Source organism: Haliotis asinina, chromosome 3 (assembly GCF_037392515.1).
Source record: "Haliotis asinina isolate JCU_RB_2024 chromosome 3, JCU_Hal_asi_v2, whole genome shotgun sequence".
NCBI lineage: Eukaryota > Metazoa > Mollusca > Gastropoda > Lepetellida > Haliotidae > Haliotis > Haliotis asinina.
The window spans coordinates 72639638-72659592 of NC_090282.1; the positions used below are offsets into that span (position 1 = coordinate 72639638).

Sequence of the window (19955 nt, forward strand, 5' to 3'; positions counted from 1 at the left end):
TCGCTGTCTGATTGGATGGACGCTCTACAATTTATTTTCAACATACCCCGCTGGGAATGCCGAACTCATTTAGTACCTCGTAGTAGTAATTCTTTGTCTTAAATAACATTGAATCACGTATAATCTACAGAAATTACCGATATTTTGCTAATGCAAACATTTGAAAGGGAGAAAACTCTAAACCAGTTTTTCTTGTCTGCAATATCTAAAGATGGCCACAAAAGGATCTATACTCGTGCTTCAAACAACTGAAAATTAACAGTGGAGTGTTTGGTAAGACAAAATGTACACTAGTCACTCGGGGCCGTGGGCTGATGTACCTCTTATGTTTGTTTGTTCCCCTCGCCCTTCAGATTCAAACACAGAGAGTACATCAACCCGTGTCCCCCTCACGGCCAGTAATCAAGTTAATTATAAAGGTCTTCATTACAATCAGCTCGCTGCTGACCAACACTGTTCTCAACCAGCTGAAGAGAGCCAAAAATGTACTTGCAGTCACGATGACTACCATTAACAGGTGAACGATGCATTTTGTAGTACATTAACCATTATTATGATTACCCTGTGCAGGCTCAATATATTTTTATTACCATGCTTTTGAACAGAAACAACCGATTCTGAAGGAAATGTTTTTGAACTTCAGGTGCCATAGTTACTGGCAGTGAAAATGAAATTCAAATTAGTCCAGCCTTATATTTGTAAAGTCAAATTACACGATTCGTTAACTGTAATATCCATAAGAAAAATAACGCAACATATTCAGTTGCAGCTGTAAGAGGCTCCCCAGGGAGTTGAGATTGAAAATACTGATCGAGGGAAAAAACAAAGCGCTTTTGAGCAGCTGAGTGGGGTTTTGGCGCTATACAAATATTAGCATGATGATACACCCAATGGTGCAGGTTTTTAGTATACGCCCTGAATCGGTGTATGCATCAGATGCTCATGGTGTATCTCATCAGGAGCCTACACACAAAAAAAACAACAACAACTAGTTAATATATACTTGTTTCATTCATAAACACCAAGTTATACTGTGTCACATGCTGAAGAAAGGTATTAGTTAGTCGACTTTGATTGTTGAATTCTACACATGTCGATTATAGTTCGTTCGTCAATCTTATCACGGACAGAGCACGGATTTGTCACTCAACAACTGAGCTTCGGTAAGGTCAAATTAAATTTTTATCACAATGACCCAGCCACGTCTAGACCACATGAACGGTCACGTCAGGTCACCGTGACCTATGTGTGTAATGTGTTTACACTACACAAGTGCATATCCATGAACAAGCAGGGTCAGCACGACGTTAAGAACATTATTTTGTATGACTTTAAACAGAATTTGTCCTTAAAGTCATAACGATGCTATCATGTGTATGCTATCTTTATTACAGATGTTTTTCGTTACATGAGTTATGTTTTCGGAAATTAGTTATTTTATGTCTGTTCCAAAACCTCTAAATAACGACTTTAACAAACACGTATTTGAAATAACTAGCCATTATTGTTTTCAAATGATTTATGCCACAAAAGTGGCACCATTAGGTTTTCATATAGATGACATAAAGAAGTATTAGGCATTAGTGTTATTAGTTTTGGTATTTTCACCTGGGCGGAACTACGTTTGGTCATGGGATGATCGACAGGAGGCATCTGTGGGACAGCTGTATATACCGTTTACTCTGTTCCAAGTAATAAGCATAAAGTAGACACTCGTGTTTATAAAAGTTGTCATATCTCAGTGTGTTATGTTTACAAACCTTGACATGGATGATTAAGGGAGACTACTCTAAGTGGAAGTCTTGTCAGCGAGTTTAGGGTCATTTGATATCATGCTTGGAATGTTTAATCACGTGATATGTTCACGTTCTTCTTCCAACAGATATGATATTATTCACTTCACGGCAGTAAAGATCAAGTTTCAAACCTCGAGTGAGTCCCCCGGATAAGAATATTCTCCGGACATTTCCTGGTCTTTTTGTAATTTGTAATGAGATGAGAGCATAGACCTCTATACACTTAAGAAATATACTCCAAAACACCCCCGGAGTTCTTGGTTAAAATATAGTGGAGAGGAGCATAGAATTCTAGTGGCTTGTAAGTATCTTCTGAAAATGTGTCTAACTATTGCTCATGTCTACTTCTAGCGTACGTGCCAGTCTGAAGGCCCAAGAACCATGAGTTGCCAACTATTGCTGTAATGAACGCAAGGCCGGATGTTCCACAGCTTCTAAATTTCCCATCTCAATCTAAACCTAACGTAATATTCCGCAACAGACTCTGCTGAAAAGTATGGCATGTCATCCCTCCATCAACCATCAACCACTGAACCCAGCCGATCTCAATAATTAAAATAAAACTCAAACACAGACGTTAACACTTCATTTGTATCTATTCAATCATAAGTAAATAAGATGAAGTATTACTAACGAGCCTTAAAACATAAGTCCGCAGATAAAATAATACTATTAGGAAGATTATCTGAAAAGAAATAACAACCTGGATCATCTCTATATTAAGGCATGTTTAAAGCTATGTTGCAAGTACACCACACGCAGTCAATGGGTCGGTCTAATGCAGTATTCTTCCTCACGACAGTTTCTTGCAGATATTTGATGGTGACACATTGAGTACTATTCAGTATGAACATAAACTGACTGAAATCAGTCACAAATGTCTCCGTTAAACCTACAATGTCAAATGATTTGAGATAGGTAACACAGTCCAAGTCCAACTCCTTAAATTAACCATTGACATCTCAAGACAATATAGACAGTTTATTGCCACCGGTATGTGATGTATTTCCTTCCTTGATCCACATTTCTATTTCCTGTTGTAAGTGTCTACTGTCTAATACTCTCCGCTTGTCCACAGGTTATCTTAGGTGCTCCCGTGTTACGTGGTTCAGTCAGCAGCATATTAGTCTTAAAGTTGCCGGTCAGTTCCCTGTAGTTGACATTCTTACGTTGTTCAACCTGCCTGTTGGTCGAATCACTGGACACGCCATAGCCATTATATAATTACCTTTGGAAACTGATTCTGATTTCAGAACGTGCTATGTGTTCAACAGGCTCAGTTCAGCGACGAACGGTCACGACTAAAAAGCTTCAACACTTTCTACATCATAGTGGAATCATAGGCGTTGATTATCACTGTTACAGTATCTTCAGAGAATGTCAGCACACACGTATTACAAGCAAGGGCAAGTGGATATATATATATATATATATATATATATATCAGCACACAGGACCTATACATCCTGGGAAAGGTGGCGGTGGAATGAGCGTTGTAGCTATCTCTGAACTTTTAAGAAACACGTACAAGGCTTACAAATACACCAAGATATCTGAATATCTACACCTACAGATATTTTAAATGCAAACCACCTTTTTATTTCTCATATGACTTCTACCTTGGATCTGGAAGTTGCACAATTACTCAAGAAATTCTTTCATGAGTTCGTTAACTTTGGCAGGAGTGTCTATCATGACCCAGTGACTCGCCTCCTCGATGTATTTGATTGTGTGGTTGTCTGCAAAAGCATCACCAGTTGCAGCAACACCGATATCGATGGCCGCGTCCTTGCAGCCCCATATGGTCAGCACTGGGCACGAGATCCGTGGCATCTTTTTCGTTGAAGGAAACCGAAACATACCTCGGTAGTAATTGAGAGTAGCTGTGGCAGCACCTGCAGGCAGTAAGTGAGGGTAAACGAAGAATATAGTGTCAGATTCATACACAATGTGGACGAGTAGCAGTGAAACAAGCGAGGTTTGCACTTTCTGACAGACCTGCAACAACACATGTACATGCTGTAGACAAATCTCAAGTCCCTTCATGGGTTCAAGATAGAACAAATGCTGTTGAACAACCGAATATGATCTAATTGTACGAAATGTGAAATTTCCCTTGAGGAGATGTGAATCTCTATGAACTTAGAAAGCGTTAAACCATTGGTAACTGAAAGTGCATGTACATTTGGTAGTAAACTAAACATGACACCTGAATGGCTTTTATCTGAACCAACCAGCTCTGTTATAGCTAGCCATGCAGTGCCCTATTGGTCAGATTTGTGAAGTTTTGTTCAAAGAGTTGTAAAACGATTATTTTCTACAGTACCAACAGTCCGACCTTAAATCAAGTGAATTCAAACTGATAGTAATTGAGAGCAGCTGTGGCAGCACCTGCAGGCAGTAAGCGAGTTTAAACACAGAATATAGTGTCAGATTCATACACAATCTGGACGAGTAACAGTGAAACAAGCGAGGTTTGCACTTTCTGACAGATCTGCAACAACACATCCATGTTGTAGACAAATCTGAAGGACCTCCATGGGTTCAAGATAGAACAAAAGCCATTGAACAGCCGAATATACTAAACTAAACATGACACCTGAATGGCTTTTATCTGAACCAGCCAGGTCTGTTATAGCTATCCATGCAGTGCCATAGTGTTCAGATTCGTGAAATCAAGTGTATTCAAACTGCATTTAACATATGTCATATTTGCGATTACACTTCCTTAGTAAAGTACAGCTTCTCTTACTTTCTTCAGTTGAGTTCCATCTTGGACGCGAACCCCCCCTCTCTCTCTCTCTCTCTCTCTCTCTCTCTCTCTCTCTCTCTCTCTCTCTCTCTCTCTCTCTCTCTCTCTCTCTCTCTCTCTCTCTCTCTCTCTCTCTCTCTCTCTCTCTCTCTCTCTCTCTCTCAGGAGTTGAGGTCCATTTTTGTTCTCCACCTACTACACTATCAGTGATTACCTGGCCTAGAGAAAGAATACTTGTAGGCCTCTAAATCATCAGCACTCAGTTTCCCTGACGTCAGACCACACCGACGTCCCATGAAAAGTCTTTCCAGTTGTTTCATGTCCCTCACTTGCAGTGCCAACTCCGGGAGAAATGGAAGTTGGAAGAAGAACACGTACCTGGAACAGACCACCAAAGACAAATATTCACAACACTGAAGTTACTTAAACAATGAGAATTAGATATTTCGATATATTCTGGACATGTGAACAATACTATTTGAAAAGGCAACAGTTCAAACGATGTTCAATGATGATGGCAAGAAACAGATGCTACATGATAGTTTCATGAAACATACTGATCAGTTTGACAGTTACAGCTCTACCATGCTAAAATTATTTTGGCCGAAGTATGTTTCAACTAAACATGGCAAAACATAATGCAGAAAAATGCAAAACTGCAAAAGACAACAGTTGCATTGCGTCAGCACAAATTTCTAAAATTTCGAAACTTACTAAAGTACATCAAAATCCTATTTGTGTGAGACGAAATCCAAATTCTTCTTTTTTTTCTTTTGAAACAGAAAAAATAACGAAGTCCTAAGACGGAAAAGGCTCCTGATAAGATGTAAAGCAATGCACTTTACGCATGAAACGCATGAACGGCACTCCTGTTTTAGCTCGGAATGGAGTGGAAACGCATATGCCACTGCCAAGGCAAACACCAACATATGTCAAGAAGAAACTTGCCATGAAAGAAGTATTTCATGAAAGTCCTAACACATCATAACACATCATGAAAGTTTCAGTCAACAGTAGTAGAGAATGTCAAATATATTTAACGTTGAAAAATTGTCACTTCAATTAATTTCATGATCCAAGGTCAGCAACATACGCACATTAACTTGTTGATGTATTGGTGCTAAGGATTTCTGCACACAAAAGTTTAACAAAAACAACCCAAAGCTTTCCAAAGAGTCGTAAAAAATGTCAAACGTTACGTTGTCCTCAAACACATTCCTTCTACCAGGGTACAAGCAGCATCAAACATGATCTGTCTCCCTGATCGTGATTCTTGAAGTCTAATCATGCTTCTCGAAGCACCACAAAGGTCACAGGCATCAGTAATTGCCATGATTACCATTGTACATAACTAATCGTTGGTCATGTACCCTGAGCGGTCTTAGCCATTGCATAAAAGACTAAAACATTATTTCCTTACCAAGATTTCTTGAACTGAGACAGATGCGTCTCTAAGTAGCTTCGAAAGGCGTCAAGAGTCGGACAGTTCATCACGATCAGCTTGTCAACCAGTTCTGGATGGAGGGCAGTGAAGGACCAGGCAATGAGACCACCCCAGTCATGAGCAACCAGCACACAGGACCTGTAACCTGGGGAAACAGAAGCAAGTGTACTGTAGAGTCACCTCTTTACTCCACAAAACACACGAAAACCAACCACGCACCCGTGTATTCGAATACTTAACAGGTTTCCCGCTTATTGTTATTCGTTTGACATATTACACAATAAAAAGCGCTATATGTAAGCTGTCCTGAGCAGAAGGATGATAATCTGTAAACAACTGAAGTACATAACTAACGCTGTATCTGACTATCCTGCGAGTGAAATCATATGTATTGGTTTACGAAATTTTGATACGACATTGCATCAACCTAGTCTTCAGTCTGGCCTCCTGATGATGTGAATTCATTTTTTCAACAAACATCTGTTCTAAAATCTAATCTGTTGTAAAAACTAATCTTCCCGTAAAGAAGAGGGTCAGAACTGATCTTCAGCAACACATGACCAGAGACGATTAACGGGATCGAGTGGTCAAGCTCACCTGGTTGACACATGTCACCTTATCCCATTTGAGTAGATCGATGCTCATGCTGTCGATCACTGAATTTAATGGTTTGAGACCGCCATCATACAGCTGGTGTAAAACATACTCTCACTCTAACTTCTAACTCAGATCTTCTCGGGTCTCTACGACATAAATGCACTTAATATATTTCATCCATCTACCTGACTGATTTGTTCACAATACTTCGATATTTCCTGTTACCTAGAGCTGGGATAATCTGTTTCAAATCGGCCACCATCTTGGACAACTGGTAACTGTCAACACCGGAAGGCTTGTCAGACTCACCATAGCCTCTCATATCAATGGCCACAACCCTGGAATTGTAAAGTGTGAATCTCATAATGATCAATGCAGGAAAAACAAAAATCATAGCATACACTAATAGAAATCAGAAGTCAGTCATGGTGTGCGTGTGTGTCTCTCGGGTAAGACTGGTAAATATGACAAATTGGTTCTGTTGTTAATACCTAATGGATAACTTTTTGTAAGGTTTATGTTTGATAGACTGTTACTTTCCAATAAGGGTTGGTAAGTTTTCTGGAGTGAGCGACCAGCCAGGGATTTGAACACCCTGTCATGGCAATGCCCAAAAAATACAACTCCGGTCACCTGTAATCCTTTTTGAACTCCCGCAGCTGGTATCGCCATGAGTACCAAAACTCTGGAAACCCATGTACAAACAGCATCAAAGGCTTGGTTTCGTCACCATGGGCAACATAGTGGATCCTGACATCCTGAAAACAACACGTGGCGCAGAATTTAAAGTAGAAGCGAAGAAAAGCAGCCCTAGACCGACCGCTAGCACAGACCAGCTCTATCTCGTATTCAGGTTAATTTCCACCACGTATTTACATGTTATAAACAATAGCTCAGTTAAGATTCTTTTGACGGACTAAAGAAACGTTGCCACTTTGAACTTGAAAATACCAAAAATTCCAAATTCAGCTGCAATCACCATCACATAGAAACATATCGCCCAAACGCAACAATGAGTTCTCCGCTTAGAAATACGGCATGCTATGCGATTTCACCATTTTGTCAAAGTACGGTTTGCATGTTTTTTTAACGCGAACGGTTATAAAAGTGTAGCCCTGTTTTTGTGGTTCGGCTCTTTGCCACTCGCCCCCGTGTCCCCTACCAGTTCATTATTGTCATTTCTACAAGTCGACTGAAAGCCGATTTTGACTCTCAACTAAACGATCTAGACACGAATGTAGAACGACAGCCAGCTTGAGGTTGACCAGAATAGGCTATGCTTTTGAGACCAGCGTTTCTCCAGCTCTATATCATGATATCTAAACTGTCCAGGCGTTTTCAGCACAGATAATTAGTCAAAACTCCTCGGGTTGAAATAGGATGTGTTGACTCACCTCCAAGTGAACGTAGCCATGTGTTCCCAGGTCAGGGTCGCTTAGAACTGATGGCATCACATCTCGTTTCTTGCGGGAGAAAAATGCAATAGGGTGTTTCACAAGCCACACAGTTAAAACGAACAAAACCCATGTCGAATACAAACAACCCAATCCGAAAGCGATCCACCTAAAGAGGATATCTTTCAGCGCCATACTTCCTGACTGGGAAAGACAAATGTGGGGCGGGAATGAAATGAGGTCGATCCATGTCATACGCTGCGTGTCACGGACAACATCGTGCAAACTATACTCACGAGATTTTAAAAAAGCAACATATGAATTTACAGGCAGTTTTTAACTTTTCAAGGCATGGCAAGACGTAGACTTTCAGAAAAAGTGCAAAATGCAGGGATTGCGTTACACGGATGTTAACTTGATCTTTAACCACACCATTATAAGTCGACTTGTGAGGACTTCCAGTCGTCCATCCCATTCCTCCTCTTGACAGTCGTCCAGTATTCATAGAGGAGCACGCTTGACCCCATGCGCCGTCATCGCGCATTTGTAGTACACATGTACATCGAAATATCACGATGATGCTCAAGGAGAACCCCACCGAACATCTTTTGGACTGTCGCCATGTTGACCTAGAGATTCTGTTCTTCAACATCTGCTTGAATGGACGTAGGCAGTTCATTAAGAATGGTATAGGAGTCCGATCCCATGCATGACTGCCAGTATGACGAGGAGACTAGCATACAACATCCGTGCGAGGGAGGCCTACACCAGGTACCCTCCACACAGCAATATTCCAGGCATATGACAATCCAATAATCAATAGCATTAAGCTCTGATTATGGCACTTGCAGTCTGTCTAACAGCCCCTGAACAAAATATTTTTCCCTACTGCATAGACCTCTCTGCAGTGCTGCAGCCTTAAATGAAACAATTCTGACTTTCTGGTCTCCCTGGGGCTCCCTTTTTGATATGAATGGGTTTATTTGTCACTATGTGACAAATTATGTATTAATTATGTAACAAATTATGTATATAATTATGTATTCTGAGACTAAGCATTAGTCTATCGACAATAGGGACACGATCACATGAGGCAACCAAGCAGCGAGTCTTGACTACCCGATCCCTCTTGCGTCAACTTAATGGTGGCTGAAAAACCAATTTGTTGACACATGTCATCACATCCCGAATTCGTAGATTGGTGTTCATGGTGTTGATCACCGGATTGTCTGGATCTGGCTTATCGCTGGCTGGATATTGTTGAACGCGGCCTTTAACAACAACAATCAATCAATCACTTATCCATGTATTTAACTGAACGGTATTATCATGTCCACGAACTTGCCGCATCAGATGGTCAGCACGGGACGTGGGATCTTCGGGATCAGTACAAAACCTCGATATTAATTAATAATAGCTGTTGCATCTCCAGGAGGTAGGAAACAAACGACCATATAACACTGATCATAGCTACAACAGCGGCATTGGCTAACGTAATCTACTCTGTAATTACATGCTCTAGAGAAAGCCTATTTTAAGGCTTCCATGTGGTCAGTGTTTAGTGTCCCGATGGTGAGCACAAACCCCTGTGTCGTGTGATTATTCACGATTTTCTTTCAAAAAATATGAAAACTTATTACTTGCCCGTTGAAGATACTACGGTGTAATATTTTCACTTCAATATTACACTAGTGTAATACCGCTTGACGTATGACGTCAAAATGGTTCAAAGTTGTGACGTCACAATGCTAATGTTGATGTCGCGATTTTACTAGACCTTGCTTGACTTGAAAGCTGAGAGTCCTCACACTGTAGGCAATTTCGCCGCAGTTTCTGTCAATTTATGTTGGCGAGTAATAAACAGAATACTAAACTCGCTTCCGTGAAATACCAGTTTCATTAAACTCGTTAAAGATTTAGTAATAGTACCTATCAAACTCGCTTTCGCTCGTTCGATACCAAATCATTAACTCGTTTAATAAAAATGGTATTACACGGAAGGTCGTTTAGTATCCTCTATATTTTAATTGACACCCAACACGAAATGCTTCCCAGCACAATAAATCTTTCACAGAACACTAGGGTGATCGTTAGTCACAAAGGTAACATCAGTTCAAGGTTAAAGGATGGGAGTTAAGATGAACCTTGGTAACTGTTGTTTCGTGAAAGGAGCCCCCGTGACGCTTTTCCAGTCGGGGGTCACCTCAAAGTTTTTCACATATTTTTGTTTAACATTTCGCAAAGGCACGATGGGCAAAAATATGATAGTGGGCATGAATGTTTCCAACGTTTTCATGTATGTCACATTTTAGGAAATGGAATTAAAGGTACCTAATATAGATCATGAAAGTCACATATTATCAAATTATGACGCTACGGGAAAAGTAAACCATTATTATCGCCAGTTACCGAATTGCTAAATATCAATTATTCAGAACGATGCATAAAGAAATGACTGTGTACAAAATACATACATCCAAAATACCATTTCCAATATGGTGGCAGTGGTGGCCATATATTGGATCACATATGGTAATTTCTTTCGCTGAATTGCTCGCAGTTAAGTAAAGCATTCTCATCATCTGTCACATTAGATACATTGTGATTGATATTTTAGTACATGTTGATAAACTGGTCAGCAAATACTTATGAAGGCGTCTTTGCTCGTGGTAACCCTATCAAATATCTCTGATTAATATCCAAAAAATGCTGGCCAATACAACCAGATATCAGCGCTGCCATTCGTTGGTTTACTAAGGTCGCTACAGACACCCAAACACAGAGTCCACTTTGTGGAAAGCGGGGTCCTGGATCATTAAAGGCATAAACTCGTTTGTGGTGTTAGTTTGGTTGGTTGTTTAAATGATATTCCAGATTTATGGTCTGTAAATAATGAAGTTTTGACCATACAATCCAGTGATCCGTTGCATGAGCATCGATCTTTAGGAGTCAGTGTTATATGTGATTGTGTTTTCGCTTAACCATGCTGACCAATAACATAATGGATATTAAGTGCTGGCAAAGACGTTCTGGTAGTTTTCCATGCATATACTCAGCCCAAGCAATATTATACGGCTGTGTGCCTGTATACTGCGTTGGTTGTTCCCTTGAGGTTCGGGAAACCTGAACTTTAACCGTCCATCATTGACTGCTTTAGTTTGTTTTATAAACGTAGAACTCAGCTATCCTGGCTATATGACAGCGTCTACAAATAATCGAGTACAAACAAGACAAGACAGTGATGGACATCACGTGTTTCGATCGACACAGTTGGGACAGTACGGCAACGTACTGTCGGCAAAATACTCCAAAAGATTCTCAAAGTCCCTGGTTAGAATATAGTTGAGAGGAACATAAGATTCTAGCACCTTATAAGTATCTTCCGAAAATGTGTCTAACTATTGCTCATGTCTACTTCTAGCGTACGTGCCAGTCTGAAGGTCCAAGAACCATAAGTGGCCAACTATTGCTGTAATGAACGCAAGGCTTCTAAATTTCCCATCTCAATCTAAACCTAACATAATATTCCGCAACAGACTCTACTGAAACCTATTTCTTGTCATCCCTCCATCAACCATCAACCACTGAGCCCACATGATCTCAATAATTTAAGTAAAACTCAAACACAGACGTTAAAATTTCATTTGTATCTATTCAATCTGTAAACGAGGACAAATATTGTTGACGAGGTTTAAAACATAAGTCGTGATATAAAGTAGCATGACGCTTGTCTAAAGAGAAATAACAACCTAATTATCCGGGGCATCTCTATATTAAGGCATCTTTAAAGCTATGTTGCAAGTACACCACTCTACCATGCAGCCAATAGGTCTAATGCAGTATTCTTCCTGACGACAGTTTCATACACATATTTGATGGTGACACATTGACTGCTATTCAGTTTGAACACAAATTGACTGAAATCAGTCACAAATGTCTAAGTTAAACGGACAATGTCAAATAATTTGAGATAGGTAACACAGTCCAAGTCCAACTCCTTGAACCACTGACATCTCAGGACAACATCGACAGTTTATTGCTACCAGTGTGTGATGTATTCCCTTTCTATGTAAAACGATCGTTGATCCACATTTCTATTTCCTGTTGAAAGTGTCTACTCTCTAGTAATCTTCGCTTTTCCGCAGGTTATCTCAGGTGTTCCTGTGTCATGGGGATGTAAGTCACATGGTTCAGTCAGCAGCATATTTGTCAGTCTCCTGTAGTTGACATCCTTACCTTGTTCAAGTTGCCTGATGGTCGGATCACTGGACTCGCCACACGCATTACTTTTGGAAGCTCCTTGTGATTTCAGAACGTTTCTATGTCCTCAACAGGCGCAGTTTCTACATAATAGTGGAATCATGGGTGTTGATTATCAGTGGAGACAGTGTCTTCAGAATGTCAGCACACACGTATTACAAGCAAGGACATGTAGATATATACATACCAGTACACAAGACCTATATCCAGGTGGAAGGAGGAAGGACTTCTACCTTGGATCTGGACATTGCACAATTACTCAAGAAATTCTTTCATGAGTTCGTTAACTTTGCTAGGAGTGTCTATCATGACCCAGTGACTCGCCTCCTCTATGTATTTGACTGTGTAATTGTCTGCAAAAGCATCACCAGTTGCAGCAACACCGATATCGATGGCCGCGTCCTTGCAGCCCCAGATGGTCAGGACCGGGCACGAAATCCGTGGCATCTTTTTCGTTGAAGGAAACCGAAGCATACCTCGATAGTAATTGAGAGTAGCTGTGGCAGCACCTGCAGGCAGGAAGCGAGGGTAAACGAAGAATATAGTGTCAGATTCATACACAATCTGGATGCGTAACAGTGAAACAAGCGAGGTTTGCACTTTCTGACAGATCTGCAACAACGCATCCATGCTGTAGACAAAGGACCTCCTTGGGTTCAAGATAGAACAAAAGCTGTTGAACAGCCGAATATACTAAACTTTTCACATGAATGGCTTTTATCTGAACCAGCCAGCTCTGTTATAGCTATCCATGCAGTGCCCTGTTGTTCAGATTCGTGGAAGCAAGTGAATTCAAACTGCATTTAACATATTTGCGATTACATTTCCTTAGTAATGTAATGTACAGCTTCTCGTACTGTTTTTAGTTGAGGTCCATTTTGGACGCGAACCTCCCCCCCCCCCCTCTCTCTCTCTCTCTCTCTCTCTCTCACTCACTCACCTGGCCTAGAGAAAGAATACTTGTAGGCCTCTAAATCATCAGCACTCAGTTTCCCTGACGTCAGACCACACCGACGTCCCGTGAAGAGTCTTTCCAGTTGTTTCATGTCCCTCACTTGCAGTGCCAACTCCGGGAGAAATGGAAGTTGGAAGAAGAATACGTACCTGGAACAGACCATCCAAGACAAATATTCACAACACTGAAGTTACGTAAACAATCAGAATAAGAAATTTCGATATGCAAATGCAAAAGACAACCGTTGCATTGCGTCAGCAAAAATATCCATACATCCCATTTGTGTGTGAGACAAAATCCAAATTCTTCCTGTTTTATCGAAACATAAAAAGTAATACAGTACGAGGAGTGAAAAGAATCCAGGTAAGATGTAAAGCAATGAGGTTTAACTGGAAGAAGAACACGTACCTGGAACAGACCACCAAAGACAAATATTCACAAAAATGAAGTTATTTAACAATGAGAATTAGATATTTCGATATGTTCTGGACATGTGAAAAATACTATTTGATAAGGCAACATTTCAGACGATGTTCAACGATGATGGCAAGAAACAAATGCTACCTGATAGTTTCATGAAACATATTGATCAGTTTGACAGTTACAGCTCTACCATGCTAAAATTATTTTGGCCGAAATATGTTTCAACTAAACATGGCAAAACATAATGCAGAAAAATGCAAAACTGCAAAAGACAACAGTTGCATTGCATCAGCAATTGCCATGGTTACCATTGTACATAACTAATCGTTGATCACGTACCCCGAGCGTTCTTAGCTATTGCATAAAAGCCTAAAACATTATTTCCTTACCAAGATTTCTTGAACTGCGACAGATGCTTCTCTATGTAGCTTCGAAAGGCATCAAGAGACGTACAGTTCATCACGATCAGCTTGTCGACCAGTTCTGGATGGAGGGCAGTGAATGACCAGGCAATGGCGCCACCCCAGTCATGAGAAACAAGCACACAGGACCTGTAACCTGGGAAACAGAAGCAGGTATCCTGTAGAGTCACCTCTTTACTCTACAACACACGAAAAGCAAACACACTCCCGTGTATTCGAAAATTCTTCCCGTGAAGATGCGGGTCAGAATTGATCTTCAGCAACCAATGATTAGAGGCAACTAACGGAAAATCGGCTGATCAAGCTCGCTTACTTGTTTGACACGTGTCACGCTATCCCAATTGTGTAGGTCGATGCTCATGCTGTCGATTACTGAATCGTCTGGTCTATTTTCAGAAGGCCGTCATACAACTGGCGTAAAACTTACTCACTCAATCTTTCATCTAACCCAGATCTTCGCGGGTCTCTACGACATGAAAACACTTAATACACTCTTCAAAAAAAAAAAGAAATGCAAAACCCAAATATCAATTTGGTGTTATTCAAGGACGTGTAGATTAGAGGAAACATGAATGAAACTTTGTCGAGCAAAGCATTGCTATCTTCTCCATGTGTCATGAGAATAACAGCCATCACAGTCATTACTGCTGTCCACCAGGTGGTGTTGAAGTCAGTACCTCGTATGACCACCTCCAACCTCCAGCTGCTACCACTGCCCGACACCTCCTGGTTACAGATCGAATCAGTCGTTGGATGTTTTGGTGTGGAATCCTTCTCCATTCCTCCTGCAGCATGTGGAGCGACTGTTGAAGATGTGGTGGATTACGACTTCGACGTTCCCGTTTATCGATCTAATACCGAAGGTGTTTGATTGGATTCAGATCTGGGAATCTGATGGGCCAGGAGAGGGTATTGATGTTACTGGCCAGGTAATCCACGATGGTACGTGCTGTGTGGGGCCTGGCGTTGTCCTGATGGAAGAGCAGCCGTTGACGGTCAAAATGGTGAGGGACAGAGAATCTGGTCGATGTTTCGATTGGCCGTCAGATTGCCTTGGACGAGCAAAGGTTGCGATCTACGGGTGTATGAGAATAACCCGATCTACGGGTGTATGAGAATAACACTCCCTTCACCGAATCTGTCCACCTGTCTGATGCAGTTAGGAGGAAAATGTTCATGATGTCATATGTAGAGACGGTCTCTTCCATCACGTCGCCTAAGGAGATAACGGGATTCATCGCTAAACCACATGCGCCTCCAGTTTTCAAGGTTCCATGGCAGCACCGTGTTACACCATCTCACTCGTCGACGTCTATGTAGTCGTGTCAAGGAGGGGGCAACTTTTGGACATTGGGCACGTATTCCTCCTTTCTCGGAGACGGTTCCTGATTGTCTGATCGGAAAACTCTTCGGGCTCCAAACTGTTCTTGTGCTATGTCCCGGGCGGTACGATGGCGGTCACGTAGGTGGATTACCCGAATGTACCGATCTTGGGCAGATGTGGTGATTCTAGGTCTTCCTGATCTTGAAAGGTCATTTGTTGAAATTGTTTGACGAAATCGATCCAACAATCGAGTTATTGTGCTGGTATGAACGTTGAAGATCCTTGCCACCTCTCTCTTTGATTCGCCAGCTTGCAGTCGTCCAATTGCCGGGATTTCGATCACCAGTGTTGAAACGTCCCATTTTCGTATATAGTACTTGCAAAGATCGTGGATGCAATTGTGAGATTCATTTGGGTCTTTCATAGTCCCATGCTGATTCATAATTTGCAAGTGAGAAAAAATCATTGTGCCTGATATTCGTGCCTCATGACATCCACGGACATCATGACAATCCTGGTTGATAAAACCGTTCAAAATCAATTTCAGTTCTGTTTGGTCAAACATGATCTACTAAAACATTCCAGAAACAATGTGCAACCCTAAAATAATATTTGAGTTTACATATGTGAACACAATTTATGTAGCATTTTTTAATTTCATTTTAATTTCTTTTTGTGAAAAGTGTATATTTCATCCATCTACGTGGCTGATTTGTTCACATCACTTTGAAATTTCCTGTTACCTAGAGCTGGGATAATCTGTTTCAAATCGGCCACCATCTTGGACAGCTGGTAACTGTCAACACCGGAAGGCTTGTCAGACTCACCATAGCCTCTCATATCAATGGCCACAACCCTGGAATTGTAAGGTGTGAATCTCATAAAGATCAATGCAGGAAAAACAAAAATCATAGCATACACTAATAGAAATCAGAAGTCAGTCATGGTGTGCGTGTGTGTCTCTCGGGTAAGACTGGTAAATATGACAAATTGGTTCTGTTGTTAATACCTAATGGATAACTTTTTGTAAGGTTTATGTTTGATAGACTGTTACTTTCCAATAAGGGTTGGTAAGTTTTCTGGAGTGAGCGACCAGCCAGGGATTTGAACATCCTGTCATGGCAATGCCCAAAAAATACAACTCCGGTCACCTGTAATCCTTTTTGAACTCCCGCAGCTGGTATCGCCATGAGTACCAAAACTCTGGAAACCCATGTACAAACAGCATCAAAGGCTTGGTTTCGTCACCATGGGCAACATAGTGGATCCTGACATCCTGAAAATAACAGGTGGCGCAGAATTTAAAGTAGAAGCGAAGAAAAGCAGCACTAGCTAGCACAGATTACCTCGTAATTTCCACCACGTATTTACACATTATAAACAAGAGATCAGTTAACATTCGTTTGACGGACTAAAGAAACGTTGCCACTTTGAACTTGAATATACCAAAAATTCCAAATTCAGCTGCAATCACCATCACACAGAAACATATGGCCCAAACGCAACAATGGGTTCTCCTCTTAGAAATAAGGCATGCTATGCCTTAGCATGGTTTGCACGGTTTTAACGTAAACGGATATAAAAGTGTAGTCCTGTTTTTGTGGTTCGGCTCTAGGCCACAGGCCCCCGTGTCTCTGCGAGGATTAAAGATTTTTTATAAAAAATAAAAATTGTTTTGAGATGACCCCGACTTGAACCGCTTCATTGTACAATATATCGGTGCACCCTACCCACCTGCTTTGCTACGCTACCATCGCATGCAATCGATTTAAACTTCATCTAAACATAATCATGGGTGACTGGCCTATAGATCACCACTCATGACACATACCAGTCTTTTGTTGTTAGTTCTACAAGTCGACTGAAAGCCGATTTTGACTCTCAACTAAACGATCTAGACACAAATTGAGAACGACAGCCAGCTTGAGGTTGACCAGAATAGGCTGTGCTTTTGAGACCACCGTTTCTCCAGCTCTGTGTCATGATATCTGAACTGTCCAGGCGTGAAACAAATCTGAAATGTCTGCCTTTTCAGCACAGACGATTCATCAAAGGTTCCGCGTTGAAATACGATTTGTTGACTCACCTCCAAGTGGACATAGCCATGTGTTCCCAGGCCAGGGTCGCTTAGAACTGATGGCATCACATCTCGTTTCTTGCGGGAGAAAAATGCAATAGGGTGTTTCACAAGCCACACAGTTAAAACGAACAAAACCCATGTCGAATACAAACAACCCAATCCGAAAGCGATCCACCTAAAGAGGATATCTTTCAGCGCCATACTTCCTGACTGGGAAAGACAAATGTGGGGCGGGAATGAATAGAAACGAAATGAGGTCGACCCAAGTCATAAGCTGCGTGTCACGGATAACATCACGCATACTATACTCATGAGATTTAAATAAGCAACATATGAATTTACAGGCAGCGTTTAACCTTTCCAGACATGGCAAGACGTAGACTTTCAGAAAAAGTGCAAAATGCAGGGATTGCGTTACACGGATGTTAATTTGATCTTTAACCACACGATTATAAGTCGACTTGTGAGGAGGCACGTGGTCACCGGTGAAATAAAGGATCGTTGAAGACCTGTAAAACCGAGATAAACCAATCAGACAGCATTCGTCGGAACAACTGACGTGATGCAACTTGAAAACTGCAACCTGACGACATGGCGTAGGTTTAATTTGTGTGTCGGAAGTCACTATTTTCTACGACCCATGAAGCCCTTGGTGACGGTTCAGCGATGGTGCGTTTTGTATGGATACAAGTTGGATCCCACGGCAGAATCCGCCCAGAAATGAACGTTATTAACAGGAAGTACTAGATTCCACTATCGTGCCACATTTTGATAGCCATCCTCTTGCCACTCATCCGGTATTCATGGATGAGCACGCTTGACCCCACCGTTCTCGAGCCGTCACGATAATGCTCAAGGAGAACCCCATCGAACATCTTTTGGACTGTCGCCATGTTGACCTAGAGATCCCGTTCTTCTACATCTGCTTGAATGGACGTAGGCAGTTCATTAAGAATGATATAGGAGTCCGATCCCATGCATGAGACTAGCACATAACATCCGTGCGAGGGAGGCCTACACCAGGTACCCTCCACACAGCAATATTCCAGGCATATGACAATCCAATAATCAGCAGCGTTGAGCATTCATCATGGCAGTTGTAGTCAGCCTCACATTCCCCGAACAAAATTACTTTCCCTACTGCTTAGACCTCTTTGTAATGGACTCGCTGGTCTCCCTTTTTGATATGAATGGGTTTATTTGTCACTATCAAAATTATATAGTCAGAGACACGATGACATGAGTCGCCTCTTACGTCAACCTAATGGTGGCTGAAAACCAATTGGTTGACACATGTCATCACATCACAAATTCGTAGATCGATGTTCATGATGTTGATCTCCGGCTGAATATTGTTGAACGCGGCTTTAAACAACAACAATCAATCAATCACTTTTCTGTGAATAGTATCATCACGTCCTAAAACTTGCAGTATCAAATGGTCAGCAAAACACGGGGGATCTCTGAGATCAGTATAAAACCTCGATATTAATAAGTAATAGCTGTTGCATCTCCAGGAGGTAGGAAACAAACTGTAAATACAAAGCAAAATAATGGGCTTCACACATGTGAGGATTCGAACACGGGTCTTCGACGTAGCGAGCGGGGACGCTTTAATCACTAAGCCTCCCCACCGCCCCTTATCTGTACATCCAACCACCATATTCAGTTTCCTTACTATGCCTTTATCCCATGTACCCCACAAAAAGACATAAGGTGCATAACAACAGGTTAAAAGCTACACATCCCACCCCACCCCCAAGTCCCCCACCCACCAAAAGATCATATAGCATTGGTCATAGCTACAACAACGGCCTTGTCTAACATAATCTATTAATAGCAAAAGTGACCTCACTATCTGACAAGCTATGCGAAACGCAGTGACTCGAACATGAGGTCACATGTGGAACCTTGACAACATGTACAATAAGCATTATTAAACTGACAAACAACCTCTCTAGCAATCTGTTGAATATGTACGCAACCATGTACTATAATTTCACATGGTGTGAAATAAGGCACTAAATCCTGCAGCGTGATGGGGTAAGGTCCCTTTTTCTATCAAAGCTATAATCCAGTTTTCTACTGCTGTCATATAGCTTTGACAACTACTCTGTAATTCCAACTCGAAATTCTTCCCAGTACAATAAATCATCATTTATTGCTCTGGTCCTCCTTTCACAGAACACCAGGGCACAAAGTCACAAAGGTAACCTTAGTTCAATGTTAAAGGATGGGAGTTAAGATTAACCTTGGTATAACTGTTGTTTCGTAAAAGGAGCCCCCGTGACGCTTTTCCAGTCGGGGGTCACCTCAAAGTGTTTCACATACATTTGTTATATGTGATTTGTTATCACTTAACCATGCTGACCAACGACATAATGGATATTAAGTGCTGGCAATTAAGTTCTGGTAGTTTTCCATGCACATACTCAGCAAATATTAGAATGTCCATGAATATTCTGAACCCAAGCAACATTATACGGCTGTGTGCCTGTATACTGCGTT

General features: G+C 41.3%; 2 protein-coding genes across 2 annotated transcripts; both read right to left on the bottom strand.

Moving 5' to 3' along the window:
• Positions 1–2365: 2365 nt before the first annotated feature.
• Positions 2366–8244, bottom strand: LOC137278412 (epoxide hydrolase 4-like). Its single transcript, XM_067810725.1, has 6 exons — positions 7984–8244; positions 7223–7347; positions 6815–6927; positions 5969–6137; positions 4763–4926; positions 2366–3691 (listed from the first exon to the last, which is right to left on the bottom strand). The coding sequence occupies exons 1-6, from the start codon at positions 8236–8238 to the stop codon at positions 3438–3440; spliced, it is 1080 nt and encodes a 359-aa protein (XP_067666826.1). The 5' UTR covers positions 8239–8244; the 3' UTR covers positions 2366–3437.
• A 2973-nt stretch (positions 8245–11217) lies between these two features.
• On the bottom strand, positions 11218–18718 carry LOC137278414 (epoxide hydrolase 4-like). Its single transcript, XM_067810727.1, has 6 exons — positions 17454–18718; positions 16519–16643; positions 16111–16223; positions 14011–14179; positions 13184–13347; positions 11218–12752 (listed from the first exon to the last, which is right to left on the bottom strand). Exons 1-6 carry the CDS (start codon positions 17646–17648, stop codon positions 12499–12501), a joined length of 1020 nt encoding a protein of 339 aa, XP_067666828.1. The 5' UTR covers positions 17649–18718; the 3' UTR covers positions 11218–12498.
• Between the last annotated feature and the right edge of the window lie 1237 nt (positions 18719–19955).